At 40.8% G+C, this 19,939-nt stretch overlaps 1 protein-coding gene across 13 annotated transcripts in view; it reads left to right on the top strand.

The window, feature by feature from the left end:
* The window catches only part of ptprsa (protein tyrosine phosphatase receptor type Sa), a 230,334-nt gene that overhangs the window by 207,105 nt on the left and 3,290 nt on the right, over positions 1–19,939 (top strand). For all 13 annotated transcript variants that reach the window (XM_040128917.1, XM_040128913.1, XM_040128924.1 and 10 more), the window contains 8 exons: positions 1,839–2,014; positions 3,397–3,516; positions 5,698–5,852; positions 6,846–7,131; positions 11,142–11,320; positions 12,388–12,514; positions 12,673–12,798; positions 17,334–17,488. In XM_040128917.1, coding sequence (XP_039984851.1) covers positions 1,839–2,014; positions 3,397–3,516; positions 5,698–5,852; positions 6,846–7,131; positions 11,142–11,320; positions 12,388–12,514; positions 12,673–12,798; positions 17,334–17,488 — 1,324 coding nt within the window. The remainder of the gene's footprint in view (positions 1–1,838; positions 2,015–3,396; positions 3,517–5,697; positions 5,853–6,845; positions 7,132–11,141; positions 11,321–12,387; positions 12,515–12,672; positions 12,799–17,333; positions 17,489–19,939) is intronic.

The raw sequence follows: 19,939 nt of genomic DNA on the forward strand, positions 1-19,939 counted from the left end.
CTCCTAACAATTTTGCCAAACTCCACAGTACTCTCCTTTTGTGTGAGCTAACTTCTCTAACTAGGTTTCAACATCTCACAATAGTCAGGCCAATTTGAGGGTGCGACAACATGCATAACAATATTATCCCAGGGAAAAAATGCCTCGTCCATAAATACATAAATTAATCAAGTCTGAAATTTCTATTTTACACTGCAGTGATTTTGCCATTAGTCGCAGCAGTAGAACAATTCATGCACGCCGCCATTCTCTGTTCACTTAGCTATGACTAAAGCCAAGGCACCACAGTCAGATTGTGCAACGTGGTATCCGTTTTAATGACATTTGCCTTTCTTTTTTCTTCTTTATTTTCAATTCCATTCTATTCTTTCATTATTTTTTCTTTCTTCGCTCTTCTTCTTTGTACCTTTTCCTCCGTCTCTCTCTCTATCTTTCTCTCTTTCTCACTCACTGACTCTTTCTCCTCCTTTCTCTGTCTTATACTTCCTCTCCACCCTGGTTCATGTCCTAACTGCGTCGTCTCTCTTAAATTAGCCCAGTCAAGTGTTTCATTGTTTGTCGCTTGAGCGAGGAGATGTCAGTCAAAGAGACGTGACTCTCCAACACAGATGCCGCCACACGGGAGTCTCTGTTCAGCTGACAGGACTGTAGAAGTTGACTAAATGAAGAGGGTCGATGTTCTGTCTTATCACCATCAGATGCTGTGTTAGTGATTCTGTAATTGCAAGATTGTCTTTTTGGCTTAAATCTTTTTCCTAGAAGAGCTTCAAATTATTGAGCTTGTAATGACTTTGCACCGAGCTTGAAAACACCTTGGATTTTTGGATGCAGGACATTCCACACAACCAAAACACACTGATTCCCTCAGATCAGAGCTTAATGACAGTTTTGTACTGCACATGATGAGACTAGAGACTTGTTTCATAGTTACACAACATTGCACACTTGGCATTATGAGCAGTCCTGAGAAAGCCTTGAAGTGAGCTATATATTTAAGTGTATAAGTGTTCTGTTACTGCTTTAGACACTTTAAAAGATGTCACAGAATACTTTGTTAGTTGCATGCAGTCAGTAGAAGCAGGATTTTGCAATAGAGATTATAAGTGCTATATACACCATCCTTTTCATTAAATATTGCGAGTACACATCCATCTATGCAACAATGCAGAGGGTTCCCTTATGGCTAGATTTAGTGGAACCGGTGTGTAACAGACCATGGTGGTAGGATGAGAAGGATGGTAGCAGGATCCACCTCCCGGCTCTGGTGGCTGAGTGGTTGACATATTCCTCGCTATGGCACTGAGGGTTCTTTCAGCTCTGCAGTAGCAGAATGGTAGAAAGGCTTTGAGACTGTTTTAATATTTTATTTAATCTTGCATTACGTCTTGTTTTTTGTTTTTTGTTTTTTTTTATCTTCCTCAAAACAAGCTTTAAAAAATATCCGGCAAGAGTAATACCTATAATATTTTAAGTCCCAAAATCTGACATGATCAACTGTATCTTAAGTAAGTGCCACTTGTGTCTGGACAGTTCCAAAATTTTAACTGATCCAATTTTCACTTGTTTCAACACCAAGAAGTGTGAAGACTCATTACATCAGTAATTTACATGTTTATTTTTTTCCAGTTTAGAATCTTTACACCTTCATTGACTGGGAAACGGGGTCAATGTGTGTAAAACTGGCAATTATTGAGGCAAATGGCGCAAAAGTAAAGGGTGCAAATAATGAGAAAAGTAAAATAAAGAAAAAGTGATGAATTAGGGCAGGATTAAAAGTGGAAGAGCTATGAAAAATGCCACGTTCCACATTCTTCTCTTTTTCCTGTGCTCTATATAAGGTATCACAGGTAGCGACTATATCAATGCCAACTACATCGATGGCTACAGGAAGCAGAATGCCTACATCGCCACCCAGGGTCCATTACCAGAGACATTTGGGGACTTCTGGAGGATGGTTTGGGAACAGAGAGCAGCCACTGTCGTCATGATGACCAGGCTGGAAGAAAAGTCACGGGTAACTCCACTTAACCAATTTCTGGAGTAATGCTGGGGCACTGCTTTTGGCAGGTTTCTTTTTAAAACTTCCCCCCAGTGATTTTCACAAACCACTTCAACATTTTTTTTTTTTTTTTTCACAAGACCAAGTACAAGAACCAGCTGGCAAAAATGGCATAGCTTTACATTGATTTCCCAGTTGCACATCTTCTCCAAAAGAATTTGACAGTTGGATATCAGACCCGTTTGCCCATAGTGACAGCTAGTCATTATGTAAACAAAGTGCCTGTCGTATGACCCATTTCTCTAAATTATGAGCCGAAAATGCAGGTAAGTGCTACAACAAAGAAATTAAATAAAGTAAAATGGTGTGAGGGCATCCTTAGGATGGATCTATGGGGATAATATTCTTTGCTCTCAAGGAGTGGACTTAAATGTCAAAAAGCCAACTGCGATGTTTCATCCTGTCAACTCAAACCTGTGTCAACATCAGGCACACTCACCCCAGGTGTCTCCATTCATTTTTCCCCCTCTTTATCCCTTTTCAGTTGTTTACCTATCCTCCATCCTGACATGCGCGTTCCACTCCTGTCAAACGTGATCAGGATTAGCGGGCAGTAAAACTTGAGTGTCAGCTTGAGCAGGAAATGGAAGAGAAAGCTGAAGAGCAGCACATCTCCCTCACTAGCTGTCTCATCTCATCAGATATCCGCCGGCACATCGCACCCCACATTGAATGAATCTTTATTAAGTGGACAGACAGGGGAGGGCTTGGGAAAGCTGGTGCTGTATTTTGAGATATACTTTAGAACAACTGGACAAGAAACAGCTAAAAGCTCTTGCCAAAAACCTTTTAGAAGAATGGGAGGGTCTTTATGTAAGGATCTGAAATGATAATACTATATTCGCCTTTTATTTTAACAAATACTGAATTAAGAATTGATTTTGATGTGATTATGTTCCTTAAATTCCAAATGCAGCCCTGCATGCTGATGTTTTGCATTTCTGGTAAACATTTTTGATTTAGGGAAGGATGCAGGCAGGATTTGTGTAAGGTTGATCAAGTTAAACTATAAGAGTGGAGTTGCTGTGACATTCTGGTCACATCTTTTCAGTGTGCATAGTGTTGTTTCTCAGATGTGAAATAGAGAGAAGCCACCCTGGTGTTTCTGTCAACACCGCCTGGTGTTTTAATCCACAGGAGGGTTTGCTTTATGAGCGGTGCATGAGCGCATGTATTTGTGTGAGAATGAGCATTATTTGAAATTTTCTGTTCTCCTCCATTTATGTGCATTGTCATGTTCATTAGCGGAGACACCATTTAATAGAAAGTGACGTATTGCAACTAATACCCCTGTTAGTTCATCTGTCTGTCTCTCTTTGTCTCATTTCCTCCGTCAGATTAAGTGTGACCAGTACTGGCCCAGTCGTGGCACAGAAACCTATGGTATGACCCAAGTGACCCTGCTGGACACCATAGAATTGGCCACTTTCTGTGTCCGCACTTTCTCCTTGCACAAGGTAGGATGATTTCTCCCTTTCTCTCCCTCCCACACATGTATACAAACACACACATACTTTTTGCAAACCACCGCTGTCTACGTCTGCTCTTTTCTCAAGTAATACTGTAACAAACCAATGCATGTCTAAGCAAATAAAATACAGCCTTTATATTTATTATAAAGTTGGATAACCATGAATAACAATATCCTTATTCAATGTCTGCACAGTAAAAGAGGGCCACTTCCCAAGACAGAGCTTATAAAAATACAGACACAAAGTTTGCATAAGCACAAAAAAAGATGGCATAAACTCTCTGCCTTTTTTCCATTCGATGTACAGATACTGTATATACTTTGTCCCCATAGTCCTTCCAGTGCACCCCACTCACCTTGTTCAGCTCTCTCTCTCCTCAATAGATCATCTGTTTATGTGCGTCTGCCAAATTGGAGCACTTAGGTAAAGCGAGCAGAAGAGAAACTCAATATTCATAATTGGCAGACTGCTCTCGTGCTTCTGCGCGCGCACACGCACACACAAATTCAAACACTGAACTCACGGGCAGATACGCAGTCTCAAAACAGATGAAAACATTCTTAAGAGGAAGCATTTGCATATGCGAGCTCACATGCAGACCTGTACACAAACATACAGTCGCAGTTGCACGCAACATAAAACTCAAAATACCTGTATTTACATACCTTGGTACATATGCATACATCTGATCACACAGATACACACCCACAGATATGAATAGCACACATTAAAGTGCATTCAAATACAGATACTCACACACGGACACAGAAAAAACAAAGAAAGAAACACCAGCACATCTACACGCAAACTCACTCGCACTCACAGTCTCACACCCCTCATAGTCATGCAAACACAAATTTAAATAAGAGCTCTTAGAAGATTCATAGCAGAAAAACCAGCCATGGGAAGGATTAGACATTTCCAGAATTTTCGATTTTAGTTGGCATGTAAGCAGAACAATGAACATCAGAGCAAACCGGTGACGGTAAAGATACCAAGAGATCAGCAGCCACGGTGCTTTAAAGCCTACTGGTTGACATTCAGGGCCATTTACATTCTGCCGCTCTCAGCCTCCATCAAACCCACCGATATGATTCTTTTGCTATCTATCCTCTCCCCCCCCCCCTCCTTATAACTGCAGTCACATCTGTGATTTCTCTCTGAGCTGTTTTCACTTATATCTCTGAGAAAAAATATTTTGTTGGATTTGTGTGAAGTATAAGGTAGCAGAAGCTGGCAGTAGACACGCAAATATACACATAAACATAAAGCAGCGCCATGGTTCCTATCCATATGTATGTGTGTCCTGCGGTGATGCAGCATTGTGTCTACTGACAAGTCCTTTACAAAAAACAAATAAATTTAAAGAAAACTAGCAGCCAAGCAGCAATCACATCCATTCAGCCTGCATCATCCACTGAAAACAGGGAATGTCCATAAAAAAAAAAAAAACAAGGGAAATAAGAACTAGGTCAGTTTGCTTTTAATTAGCACACTCATTTATTCATTTATTCAGCAAGGAAAAAAGTCCCTCTGTCAGGGAAGCAGAGGCACTGCATTGAAATGCAAACAGTACCTCCATTAGAGGATCTTCTGAGAGGAGAGGAGGACAGAAATATGCAAGGGAGAATTTTTCCTTTCCTCTTCCTTATCCTTCTCAAAATCTTCCTCTGGATCCCAGCTTGTATCTTTGACGCCTTTAGAATTGAGTTTGAGATGGGAGCCGACAGACAGCTGTATAATGTGGATGTTTGCTGTGTGCATCTGCATGAAGATATAAGCACCTGTACTGTCCAGTATATAAATTATCATACCTATTTTATTATGTTGAGGCCATCTGATCAGCTGCGTGCGTGCGTGCGTGCGTGCGTGCTTGCGTGTGTGTGAGAGAGAAAGTGCTTCCCAAAGGAAAATAAAACCCAAAATTCTATTTTAAACTATGGAACACTCATCCCCTGTGAAGGCAGCTGAAATTTTGAGTCAGACTACCTTGGTCAATTTGCAAATGTATGTAAATAGATTAGGTGGGTTGAAGGAGAGCGGTCATTCCTACAGTGGAACAGTGCTCAGACACCATTTTTGTTTAACTTTGCTATGACACCGATAAAGCTAGTTAGCCAGTAACACCACCACCATATCCAACACACGTCTTGCTGTTTTTTCCAGAATGGCTCCAGTGAGAAGCGGGAGGTTCGTCAGTTCCAGTTCACAGCGTGGCCTGACCACGGTGTACCAGAGTACCCGACCCCCTTCCTGGCCTTCCTCCGTAGGGTGAAGACCTGCAACCCGCCTGATGCCGGACCAATCATCGCCCACTGCAGGTCATTAGTAATCTTATGTTGTTAGGTTCGGTAAAAATATTCTTTTTTGCTTTGAGCGCCAAAGTGCCCAGTTTTAAACGGCAGTATGTGTGCCCTAATGGGACAGTTTCATGATCTAAAGGCACTTGCCCCATGTTGTGACAGTGCGAAAATTAAGCCTAACCCTGCATATGGAAGTTATATCCTTGTTTCATTTTTGCCTCATGCCCATCTCCCTGAGTGTGTGTGTATACTCATGAGCAAACAGAATGGCAGAGCTCCTCCCTGTGTATCTGCTATTATACATTACATAACGCACATTATACAAACACACATTCTCTTTTTTACCACACCATCTTTTCCTTTCTCCAGTGGTCACATCATCATTCTCTTTGAGGCACTCTTTTTTTTTTTTCCTGCTTTAATTCTCTCCACCTCTGTCCCTTTTTTTTCTCTTTGTGAAAAGTCTCACAGTAATCCCTTTCCATCGTTCCTACTTCTCCCTTTTTGCTCCTTAACCCTTCCTCCTTTTACAAGCGATATTTCTCGAATGGCTTATTCAAATTGAATTCTCTTTGTCAAGATAAGATGACTTAAGTGAGTCCAACGTGCTATACAATAAAAACTAAAATTCGACAGCTTGCTTCGCTCAGTCTCCACCACCGTCCTCTTGTTGTTCTGTCATTTTAAGTTATTTCTGTATTCTCTCTCAAGCTACCACTAAATCTCTCTGTTTTACTCTCCTACTCAATTATTTAAAGTGTAATGCCACAACAAATTTTCCAGGATTACTGGACATACATTATCACCACATGTTTTAATAATTTAGGAATAAGAACAACTGCAAATTACAATTAAATTCCTATAAGAGAAATGTGGCACCATTTAGTATTAGAGAAACATAAATGCATAGCCACGGTGCCATGAGAGAGTAAGGCCCTAGAAATAAGAGCAAGTCTTATAACCTCCAACTTCTCTTTCTCTTTCTTCTCATTCATTTCAATCCTCCTATAGTGCGGGTGTCGGCCGGACAGGCTGCTTTATCGTCATCGATGCCATGCTTGAGCGTATCAAGCATGAGAAGACGGTCGACATTTACGGCCACGTGACTCTGATGCGGTCACAGCGGAACTACATGGTGCAGACAGAGGACCAATACAGCTTCATTCACGACGCACTGCTGGAGGCGGTGGCTTGCGGCAACACTGAAGTGGCTGCCCGGAGCCTCTATTCCTACATCCAGAAGCTGGCCCAGGTGGAGAGCGGGGAGCATGTCACTGGCATGGAGCTAGAGTTCAAGGTACAGGAAATTGATTCAATTTCCTTATTAACCTGGTACAGTGTTTGGGCAGAGTTTGAGCTCTGTCTCTTTCTTGTTTTCACAAATAAACCATGACGTAGTGGGACAAACTGTTTCAGATGAAGCTTAGCATTTGTCTTCTACTGGGGTCTGACATGGAAATTTTTGGGACTGACTGGCTGTAGTTTTTTTGTAGGGGACCCATTTTGCATTTTGACAATACAGGCACCAATTAAAACTTCAAATGACAGCTCAAAAACTCATTTGGCAGATGGAACTGTCCTGAAGTCAAGACAGCTACAAACAATATGCAAATCAGACGACAAAAAGCAAACATGTTAGATCAGTGCCTCTATTAACTTTTCACTTTTTGGACTTAATCATAACTAAATAACGAAGATGTAAACACCACATTTTGAGAGTTCTGTCACTTTGTCTTAAGCAAACATAAGCCTTTTAAATGAGCCTTGCTCCCAGCTTTATCTTCCCAGAAGTTTTTTTTGGATGCATATCCAATTACTTTGCTGTTCATTTTTTTTCTCTTCATCGTTATTTGCAATGTGCTTAATTGCGGGATGCAATAATCACTTTTTGATTTGTAATCATACATTTCTTTTAATTTTTATACTTGTGCAAAACATATACAGTAGTAGTACCAACAACTGTGGCAAGAAACCGTGAAACTAAATGAGGAGACTAAGGAAGACCCAAAATGGATAATTATGGTAGGTGAGGATGCAGTTTACAGAAAATCCTTATACATCAAACTGAATTTGGTAGTAGGCAAGAGGCAGGTTGGATGTCTCTTTCAGCTTGTTGCTTATATTGAGATAATGGAAACACTGAATGAACACAGTGTATAGCATAGTAAGCTTAAAGAGTTAAGCGTTTGAGATAAAGACACTTCTCTTGAAGATGTAATACCTTTAGCCCCAGGTAAGTAGAATATAGATTAAACCTGCCTTATTTATGTGGCAGCTATTTGTCAGTTTATATATGCTGTCCAAGTAATAGGATCTCAGATGGATTAGAAAGCAAATCTCCTTTATTTTCAAGCCTCACTTCAATAATTTAATCACTTAAATACACACGATTTGAAATATTGTATTTTTTGCAAGAAAATTGAATTGTCAAAGCCCTTCACTATTTTGCCACAATGTTCATTTTTGAGGATTTGGAATAATATGATGGGTTTAATCTAGCATGCACAAGACAAAGAATACTTGGCTGAAAACAGCACAGATTTGAGTTTAGGTTTGAGAAAGAGAGATCGTATGCTTTCTAAGAGAAATTCATGGCAAAGCAGTATGCTAGGAAAGAAAGCCAGACACAGTGTTTACATAGATCTCCATTAAAGATCTGAAGAATCATCAAGTTATAAACTCACCTCAGCTTTGGCGCGCCGCTATCTGCTGACCTTGAATTGCACACATGCTCATTCTCAAATCATCCATCATCTTCCCGTCACCATTCATCAACCCCTCCCTGCGCCAAGAAACAATAATAGTGCTGGTGTGTTCGATCTTTTTTTTTTTTTTACTCAATGGAGCACAATGGGGATGGAATCTCCATTGCCATCTGGTAAGGATAATGCTGAGCTGGCATCAGGAGTCTAACAGGGATTAATAACGTCCACATTAAAGTCAGGATAGAGAAGAAAGGAGTGTTCGAAGAGTTGTGGGGGAGCTAAGTAATTAATACTTGATGATGACAAATGGAGGTGGATGGCAGGGCAAGTAGAGGGAGGAACGTTTGGCTAATGAACAAAGGGACAGCTGTATGCTAACCTGGCACTAAGGAAGTGATTCGACAGAATGCTGCACTATAGGGACAGTGGGAGGGCTTTGTCATTCTCAGGTGGGATACAGCGTCATACAGAGTTAAGCTGTGACTGGTGGGATTCACAGAAGTTCAGCAGGGAGACTGAACCCAGAAGAGGAACTTGTCGTGAAGTTTTCAGACTAGCGCTTTCTGGCATATGTGCATGAATAACATGCATGTTCAGAGAAAAATAATGCACAGAAAAAATTTGTTCACATAACCCATATGCCCAAAGGCTTCAGAAACCTACAGGACACAAATCACGCACAAACAAAAAAAAAGAGATACTAGGTTACTGTGATCAGTTTGAATATATATACCAAAGGAATGATTCGGAAATCAGCAGCAGAGTTTTAATTGCGTTTTAAGTGCAAACAAGAAGACAAAACTGCTCTTCAGTTTTAAATAAAATGATGGTGACAGTTTGCAAGAAGTTTGCAAGATATTGTATTGCATTGTAGCCGCATCATAAATATAATTCATACAGTCAAACATTGACGCACACAATTTACTAGAAAGATAATGCTTACTGGGGATGATTGATTAAGGATGTTTGTTTACTGATATATCTATTATTTATTATTAATTTGTTAATTAGGGTTATAGTCAGGGCATATTATGATTAAGATTATGGTCCTGCCTGTCTGTTTGGTCACTGGGCAACTGCTTCTGTAAGCACTTGTTTCTGACTATAACACCAAAAATTATTATTCTCGCTGTGGCTTGACATGCTTAATGTATGTAATGTATCTTCCAGCTGGACGGATATAGTGTACAATAAATGGGAAGGAACTGGCAACCATGACCAGAGGTACCCTAGGTGTTTCTCTGTCCTGTTGGATGACTGGTTGCCAGGTTTGGCTCTGTTCCCTTCACCCTCTCTCGTATGTGGTGGTGTAGCAGAGGGCCTCTTTAGCATTGCCAAGCCACCTCAAGCCTTTCCAGGTGCCTTTGTGAAACACAGATCAAAGGGAGGACAGTAGCGAAGGATGAAGGGAAGGGAGGAGGACGAGGGGGAGGGCTGGATGGACTCCAAGTAGCCACTGACACAGAGATAGTGGTGCTATTGGGGAACTAGAGAGAAAGAGAGGGGACTACTCTAAAGGGTAAAAGGGAAAATAGAAATTTAGACCCTGTTCACATAGAGGTGCAAGGAGTTCAGGAAATAAAATCTGCATTCCCCGCCCACTTTTTCAGTGGGGTCAGTCGCAGCTCATTTGTCTCTCTCGCCTTTTATGATGCTGCTAGTGTCGTCAGTCCACCATGCTTTTCTCTCTCTGAAAGGGCCTTAAATAATCTAACTAGGGTGTCTTCCATTTGCAGGCAAACGCTAACAAGCAAGCATACACACCCACACACACATAAATTCTTTGTTGAGACACTGAAGCAAAGACAAGGCCGTCATAAGACTTGCTGACCCACAAACTCCCTCTTAGGGCCTCATGACGATGATGATGTAGCAGCACAACTTTTCATTTTGATCATAATGCAGTGTGTGTGTGTTTGTCTTTCTGAACATCCCTGTGTGAATCTATGTTTTATGCACACATACTACACTGCCATTATCAAAGGCGGTGGTGACCCACTTTTAGGCGAGTTTTCTGTTTCATACAGTCTTGATCCAGAGGCTTGTTAGTCTGGGTGTGTAGCATATTTTCCATCATTACATCTGACCCTGCAGGACCCCACAAGTTGCAAAAGGGGATAAAGTTTTTGAGTTCCTTCCCAATACATATTCTTAATAAACAATGTCCCTTTGAAGCTGTGCCATCATCAGTAAAGGTGAAAGATCAGATTAGGTTGGGTGTGCTTTATTACTTTCTTACTAATTACTTTGTTACTGTCATTGATATTTTCCTCTCTTTATCTGTCTTGCACCTGTCCTCCCCTCCCTCCTTCCTTCCCCATCCCTCCTCCTTTGATTAACCTGTCCTGCTCTTCCTTCCTCTTTCTTCTCTTTTAATGCCTCTTCTTTCCTCTTTGTAACTACCATGGATTTTGTCAATCCATTCCCTCTTCCCCTCACCACTGTACTCTCTTTTCATTTTCCTTGTCACGTCCTCCTCCTCCTCCACACCTTTTATTCCATACTTTGTGTAAAATGTTTTCCTTCTGTATTTTTTCCTCACACTCTTACTTTGCCCTATTCCCTTTCCTTCATCCATTTTTCCCTCTATCTTTCCCTCCAGCGTTTGGCCAACTCCAAAGCCCACACGTCGCGCTTCATCAGTGCCAACCTTCCCTGCAACAAGTTTAAGAATCGGCTGGTCAACATCATGCCCTATGAGACCACACGTGTCTGCCTGCAGCCAATCAGAGGCCTGGAAGGATCTGACTACATCAATGCCAGTTTCATTGATGGATACAGGTAGGAAGAGGGGTGAGGTGCCAGGATACATGCCAACATAAGGGGTGTGTGAGGTGATTCCATTTTTTTACTATTGCCAGGAAACATATTTAAAAATTTGAGACATAATAGTTAAGCAGAGAGGTTAAAATAACTTTGTGGAGAGAGGGTACAGTAGATAAGGGACATGGAAAGCAAATTTCAATACATTGCTTTTTTTTCTCAGCAAGCATCAAGGTAATGTGTATTACTCAGGAAAAGCATTCATCGGCCTTGTTCTTACCTGGCTTTAACATACGTATTGGATGATCTAATCTCAAGTGGACAGCTAAGAAGTAAAGGTGAGAATGCACCCAAGATGCATTGAGGATGCATTGAGATCTGATCGCTCAGACCACATTCGGATTTGGTCTTGACCGCATATGGTCACAGTCTTTTAGCAGTGTGTCCTTTAGTGTGTCCTGGGCCACACTAAAGGACTGCCAACTCAACTGACGTCCTCTGCATAAGCAGATATGCGTATATCACTCACAAACAAAGGCAATTCGTATAAATCACGTAAACTGGCTTTGTCCACACCGTCTGAAAATTTCAAAAAAGCCCACAGAGATGTATTACGAGTGCGTCAAATATTTTGGGAGATTTGCTTTGCCTGGAAAAAGCTAAGGAATAGACCCAGTCTGTATTGTCTTGATTTCTTCTTCTTCTTCTTTTAATTTCTGGCAGACTAGGCAAAGGAAGTTCATTGCCACCTCCTGCTGGTTAAAAACCACATCACATTTTATCTTTGCAAATGGAAATGATGTACATGTTTATTTGCACATATATCACAAGTGGTAACTCAAGATGCATTATAACGTATGGTGTGAAAAGACGTACTTAAAGCTGTCAACTTGTGATCGGATCACCCAAGACACATGTTAATTCCAGGTATGGACAGGGCTACTCAGTCTTAAAAGATGTATTAAGTATCAGCAAAAACTTTTTTAAGTGATCCCAGAATTTGCATCAGTGGTGTTAAAAGTGGTACTGATTAATTATACAAGCCAAACTTAAATGATTTTAACATGGTTTTACTGTTTACACAGACAACAGAAAGCCTACATCGCCACACAGGGCCCCCTGGCAGAGACTACAGAAGACTTCTGGAGAATGCTCTGGGAGAACAACTCTACCATTGTAGTCATGTTGACCAAACTGAGAGAGATGGGACGGGTAGGACTCAAACACACATTAATATACACTCATTTGATATTCGTTGTTTGTTGATCGAAGGATACACACAGTTATTAAAAGTAAAATAAGATGAAAATTAGTGAGTAAATAGTTGAAATATTAATTTCAGGGATTTATCTCTCCATCTGCTAAAACAGGAAAAGTGTCACCAATACTGGCCGGCAGAGCGCTCAGCCAGATATCAGTACTTTGTGGTGGATCCCATGGCCGAGTACAACATGCCCCAATACATCCTTCGAGAGTTCAAGGTCACAGACGCCAGGGTAAGACATACCGTGAAGAGTATTGTATTGGCAGATAACTTTTGTTGTTTGGTTGTATAGATATAACCAAACACACTGATCAACTTAAAATATTTGTCATCACAGCTAAAATTAAGTTTGTAATGAATTGTTACCAGCAATCTTAAACATCAGCAGTACATACTGTATAGTACAGCAAAACAGCTTTTGATGTCAGTCCCTCAGATTCACAGAGCTAAGGGCCCTTTTATATATTCTCCATTTTATACTTACATTCAACCGCAACGCAGGAAGAATGTAATGTTTGTGAATAATCATACAATAGACAGAAACACCATTTTGTCAATAGCCTCAAAAGACCAGAATGCAATGCAGTACCAAATTATGCTTTAAATTGCACAATTGCACTGGCATCCCAACCTTCACTGGGGAGTGGGAAATTTAGAGAGTTTAAGCAGGTTAAGGAAAAGTAGGTCACATAAATGCAGGAACATCACAAGTAAATCATTTTATTTTTCCTTAGAAGTTCCTAACATAGCTTTGAGATTGTAATTCTCCTCTGCAATTAGATGAGTTTCCTCTCAAAACAAGATATCATGGCAACTTAATGTTGAGAGTAACTGCATTCAAATATTAATGAGAGTTCAAATCCAAAGTGACTTTTCTTGCCCTCAACTGTTTATAACCTACTCTGCGCTACTGTAGCTATCTCTTTACCCCAGGATTTCTTTTTTGGTCCAATTAGGTCGGACAGTTCGAAGCAACAGCAACAGAACTGTAGCACAGAAATAAAACTGCTTTCTCTCTTTGCCAAACAGGCTGACATATCTAACGGTTTAGCGGGCATCGTGGCAGCTAGTTAGCAGTCATCCTGTTGGTATTACAAAATTTAATGCATTATATCTCCACACACACACACACACACACACACACATATGCACACATACACATATACACCAACAGACACACTACCCAATGTGCGGAAATCAGACATAAATGCTCTTTAAGCTGGTATACCATCGTCCAACACACACACACATTCACATACATACATACTTTTTTAAAATACATAACCCTGTGCAGTGTGCAAAATGCCTTTCTTAAAGGGCTCAAACACACTTAAACACACACAAACGTGCATACAGGCTCACTTTCTGCCACAATACCTATCTCCATGCTGATTTGCTATTCTCAGCTAAAATATACACACCCATGTATCCATACACAGACACACACATACTCACCTTTGTATATTTATATATTTTACGGCTGTAACACACAAGAACACATAATCGTAAATACACACAGACACATACATTAAACAAACACGTAAGTATGTTTTAAGCCCCAATGAAAACCGTAACACACATGCATGCATGCATCTTGTCCAGTGCACTGGTCTGTGTTGGTGTCTTTCAGATGATTCTTAAAGGGGACTGAATCATCAAAGCGTACAATGGCAGCAGACAGACTGATAGGCAAGGCTTATTATCAGAGTTAAGGAAACAAAACAGAAAGAGAGAGAAGAGGATAGTACAGTATACAGTATATGAAAGTGTCGTGTGCTTGATGTGTGAAAGTGGAGGTTAGGTCGGGGTAAATTGTTCAGAAGCACTGTATGTGTAGCTGTATGTGCATGTCTGAGTAGATTGATAGGTTTTTAACCCCATTTTGCTGATTGTGTATGTGAGGCTGTGTGTAAACTGGGTTTAACCCCACATAGATGTACATGCATATTGATGTGTGTGTGTGTGTGTGTGTGTGTGTGTGTGTGTGTGTGTGTGTGTGTGTGTGTGTGTGTGTGTGTGTGTGTGTGTGTGTGTGTGTGTGTGTGTTTGCATGTGCGTGTGTGTACGGCGCATGCTTCTGCACACTAATAGCATAGTCTCCACGCCTCAACACTCACATCTAGCGAGCCAGTCACGTATTTAATCACACAATTTGACACGCCGCGTGGGCCCTTAGGTTGTGTGTTAAATTTTCCTCTCTTTTTTTTCCTCCTCTCTTTCTTTGGCGTGCTTGGTTTATTGTGTTGTTGTCTTTGCCCCTCTTTCATTTTTAATCCCCCTGCTGAGGCAAAATGTTTTTGAGATGGAAAAACAAAGGCAGCGAAAGAAAGAAAGCATGCAATGCGTCATAAAACAGGGAAAGAGACATGAGATGTTGTACAAAGAGAGTTGGTATATGGAGCTTAACTTATTAGTATCCAAATCAGTGTATTTGTCAAGTACAATTAAAGTACAAGAATACATCTTGGCAGCAGTGGTGCAGAAACATATCAACAGATAAGACAGCAACACTATGCATACTGCCACACAGGACAACAGGACTTCACATTCAGAGCTCAAGAATTCAATAGAGAGATTATGTTTATCCTTCGAAATATAGTAGCGTCATATATTGTACATTCAGCATTAGTCACCATCTGCATTTAGCCTGCTAGCAGTAGCAGTGAATGGATAAGAATGTAGCGCAGCCAGCATGCCAACCCAGCCATCATCCATGATAGATACAGGCCCTGAGGTAATTTTTTACATCAACACATTTACTAATAACTTTGCACAATATGATGAATGTCATTTATGACACAGAGCAACATATGGAGAAAGCACTTTAGGAAGTCCATTTTTTTTTTTGAGTTTTAAGATGTCATTTAGTAATAGATTACCTTTCGTAAGGTCATCACCAAAATTAAAGGAAAGAAGTACGTTAGGTTTATTTAACACCAATGATCCAGTGTGTAAATGCTGGCTGGAATGGATAATAACGTCAAACGAGAAAAATATTTGCTATTTTTACCAAGCAGCCAGTCTGTAATCATCAATTGCATGAGTAATTCTTTAGAATACAGGAGCACCTCCATTTGCTTGATGGTTACCTGACAAACCATCTAATTAAGGAGAGAAATATAACTGCTATAGTTTCATCAGAGGCATGTAATGCCGCCATAAATGTATACAGGTCTTTTTTATGTGTTTTTATGACCTGTCTAGCATTACGAGCAGTTGCTTGCAGTTAGCCCCTTACACGGAGCATAGTTTTAAACCATTGGAGTTACAAACACATTGATTAACTTTCTGTTTATTTTCTATTTTACTGGCTCTTTGCATAAATATAATTTGTTCATCATTATCAAGATACTCAAACAAGTGAAAAAAAATTAACTGTAAGGGGGAAATAATTCTGTTTCTGAACATTTTATCAGAGTTGAAAAAATCTCTTTCTCAGTGCAAGTTCACATTCATGCTTATTACATTGATTCCATAACACAACTCGGCAAAATTACTCGAAACACAATGTTAGAGTCTATAATTCTTAACATCTTACAGCAGGACAAAAAAAGATCCCAGTTTACTCTCCAACTGTGAGTGTTCAGTGTATCGTGCCTGTGCAGTGTGAACAAATGGGAAAGAATGTGTGAGAGTGACAAATCATTTCTAAACTGAAGTGAGAATCAACTGGAGAAATGAACACCTGGTTGTCTTAATTAGTGCTGGCATCGAGCTGACAGCCCATCTCAACATGTAGAAATGCTTCTCACTGCTCACTTTCTTGAGAAATTTGTTCTCTCTGAGACAGCTTAAAGAAACATTCTCTTCAAGGACACAAGTATTGACTGTGCGTTCCCAGACTTGACAGATCAGCTTTCTCATAATAAAGCAGTTCACCTCACTTGTCCTAGTGTGACGCCAGCTCATATAAAAATGTATTTAAATGCTTTTGTTTGCGTTGGAAGCAAGTTCAGTTATCTCACCACTTAAAACTCTCACCTCTAAAACAAAATTATGAGAATCAATATAATATTAAATTGTTACTGACATTTTGTGTAGCAAACATGTCAGTGTGTCAGGGTTATTCTTTTCAATTATCGTCGTCCAATCCCACCTCCTGCTCCGTTAGTCCTCCGTTCTCGCTTCTTTCCACTGTCGCTCCGCTCATCCATCAGGTCACTCTATCGATCGCATCGCAGGATTATCCTATTCTACATGGTGTCTGGGAGAAGACGCTTGTCGTGGCAGATACACTATTGATTAGCTTTAACTAGGACCTACTCATGCCTCACACACACACAGACATGCACACAGGAAAAAGCGACACCAGACAAAATCGAGACAATTGGGTTGGAGGTAGAGGAGTGGGGTGGGAGAGAAGAGGACACACTGTCCCTCTGTGGCGACTTGTGTGTGTGTCATAGTACATTTATTCGTCTGTGTATCTATAGTCTTGCCATTGAGCAATAAAAGCAACAGCAGATAAGGTTTCATCTGAAAAGAACAATTAGTACTTTCTTTTTTGTGGCCCAATTGTCTGTGTTGCTTAATTTGCAACATGTTCTCAGTAGAAAGAGTGTAGGTTGGTTTGGTGGAAGTGAAACCAAACTATAAGAATCATGATGTCGTGCTCTGTGCATCCAAGTTCCGCAGTGAAGCCACAAACAAACATCTTCCCGACCTGTCCTCTCTAGACACACATTGCCTTTGCTTTATTTCCTCTTCTCGTATATGCCTACTCTCTCTCCATGCTCTGTCCTCACTGTTTGCCCACTGTATTTACAGGATGGCCAGTCCAGGACAGTAAGGCAGTTCCAGTTTACTGATTGGCCAGAGCAAGGCGTCCCCAAATCTGGGGAGGGATTCATTGATTTCATTGGCCAGGTGCATAAAACCAAGGAGCAATTTGGACAGGATGGACCAATCTCTGTCCACTGCAGGTAAGGCATCTCAGTGTCATATTGCACCATATTTTCTTTGCTGCATTGTATTAAATATCCAAGAGCCAAAGTGCACTTTTTTTTTAAAAATTGCACATTTAATAAAGGTTTTCTTGAAAAGAGGGGCGTGATATGTCGTATTACTATGGACTGCAACTTGTTTCGCCTCAAAGTACACTCCACAAAGACACACTTTCCTTCTTGAAAGAGATAAAAAGCTTTAAGTATCAAGACAAGATCAAATCACTTCTTAAGTTGGTTATTGTTTTGCAGCATAGCACCTCCTGCGATCAGATATGATCCCTGCTCTCCTTTTGGCACCGCAGTATACTACCTCCGCACCTCCAAAGGCCCATCTCCTCCATAATTGATAAAGCTGAGATGCGGCATGGCATTTTCAAACAGGAGGTACATGAACTGATACAGCTATTCTTCTTAGTTTTTATGATCACTCTGTGATGCATTTTTATCATCCCCGGTGTAGCTTCCAAGGTAACCTTCATCATTAACTCAACATGCTAGACTCAGGTAGAATTCCACATTTGGTAGTGGTCACCACCAAGACCTCTGATTATTCTTATTCATTGACAGACCTTGAGCAAGATCCATCTGAATGAGTTGTTACATTTTGGACCCAGACAATGGACATCTTTCATGGCTCTTTTGTTTGAGCTGCAAGACTAGTAAAGATAAAAGAAGTGTCTTGAAATTCTTTTAACAAACACGACTAACTGTATGTGATCAATTATATAAGGTTTTTCATGGTTTAATTGGCATTCAGAACAAGCTCTAAGGATACCTGTTCCTTTGAATGTGACAGTGGGAACAAACAAAGGTGCTAACGACGTGAATAATTTCCTCGCCGTCTCATAAACGTGTTTTACTTTTGGAACAGAGAAGGTGTCACTTTTTCTCCACATTTCTATTGCACAGGCGCCATGACATCATCAAACATAACATCACCTCCCCTGTATTAAAGAGCAATGATGTCACCAGCCATCAAATGGCCCTCTGGGAGTTGTAAGATGTGTCAGGGAAGCTCCAATAAGTGAGTTATTCCTCCCTTCTATGAGACCATTATTGGAGGGCGAGAGAGCTGTCTTAAAGCAAAAGGATTGGGTTATTGCAGGATGAATTGCAGGACTGGGGTAATGGACGAAAAGGCACACAGCCTATTAAACTGGACTGCAGGAGTCTCTTGACCACACTTTATTCAGAGGCCAAATGCACAACTTAGGCATTCTTGACACATCGCAGTGAACTCTGTTTGAGTTTTGGGGTAATCAAAGGAGGATTAACACAGAACTTCTTTATATTACAATGTAGTAAATCATTAAAAATGAGTGCTGTTAATCAGGTACTTAAGTTACCTGTAGTCCTTTTAAATTGTTTTTGTTAATTTATTCCTTTTATCAAATAATTCTTTCACCAGTAGGTGTCACTTTCATCCTCCTCCTCCTTTTCCTCCCTCTATTTTCCATCAGGCTTTGTCATCTCCAAGTTGAGAATTTGCGCCTTCCTTTTCTCTTACTGTTTCGTCTTCTGTCACCATACTTTCCCGTCTGACATCCATCTCCCTATTTCTGAATCCCTTCCCTCTTTGTCTCTCTCTCTTTTCCTATCCATCTATTCATCCATTCATTCTCCAAGCCCTCCTTTCTTCCACTCCAACCTTCTTTCCTCCTTCCTCCCTCGTCTCTCTCCTCCTCAGCCACTATCTAATAGACCCACATGCTTTTTGTCATTAATTGCCTGATTACTCCCTGTGAATGGGGACACCAAATCCTCTCAGCAAGCCGCGGCCCGGCGAGCCTTCAGACTTGGAGAGTCGATCTTTCTGGAGAGAGAAAGGGAGAGAGCGAGAGAGAGGAGCTCTGAGGGAGTTTAAGAGTGCATGTGACAAGCTGTGACCGACTCTCAGGAAGAGGCTTTGGGTGGGCTGAGATATACTACGGCGTGGGGGTTGGTAGTGGGTGGTCGCATTTGGGGTGTATGTGTGTTTGGGGTGGTCATATGTTCTGCATGATTAGGCTCAAATGTCAAGTTATATACTGTAAGTCATCTTTTGTCCTACGTTTAGCTTTGTCCTCCAACAGATGCACACATACTTCGTAGGCATACTCACACACACACTCGAAGCATCTGCTAGCAGCCATCGCTTTCACTCTTGGTTCAACAACGCAGCATCAGAGGCTGGAAAAAGCCAAATAAATCTGTTGTCATATCAATTATTGTTCCATTGGTGAAGTGGAAATCATTTCACAGCAAAGCAGCTTAGAGAGGCAGCTCTCAAGTATTTCAGGATCTGAGTTAAGGCTCAGACTGTATTTCTGGAGAGCGGTAGCAGGCTGAGTTTTTGGACACATGGGAGGAGGGACTTAATGAGACAAAATGTTTGCTCGGTTGTTTGTGTGCATGATTTGGAGAGCGCCTGTGTGTCCTTGAGCACTC

Source organism: Xiphias gladius, chromosome 6, assembly GCF_016859285.1.
Source record: "Xiphias gladius isolate SHS-SW01 ecotype Sanya breed wild chromosome 6, ASM1685928v1, whole genome shotgun sequence".
Lineage (NCBI taxonomy): Eukaryota > Metazoa > Chordata > Actinopteri > Istiophoriformes > Xiphiidae > Xiphias > Xiphias gladius.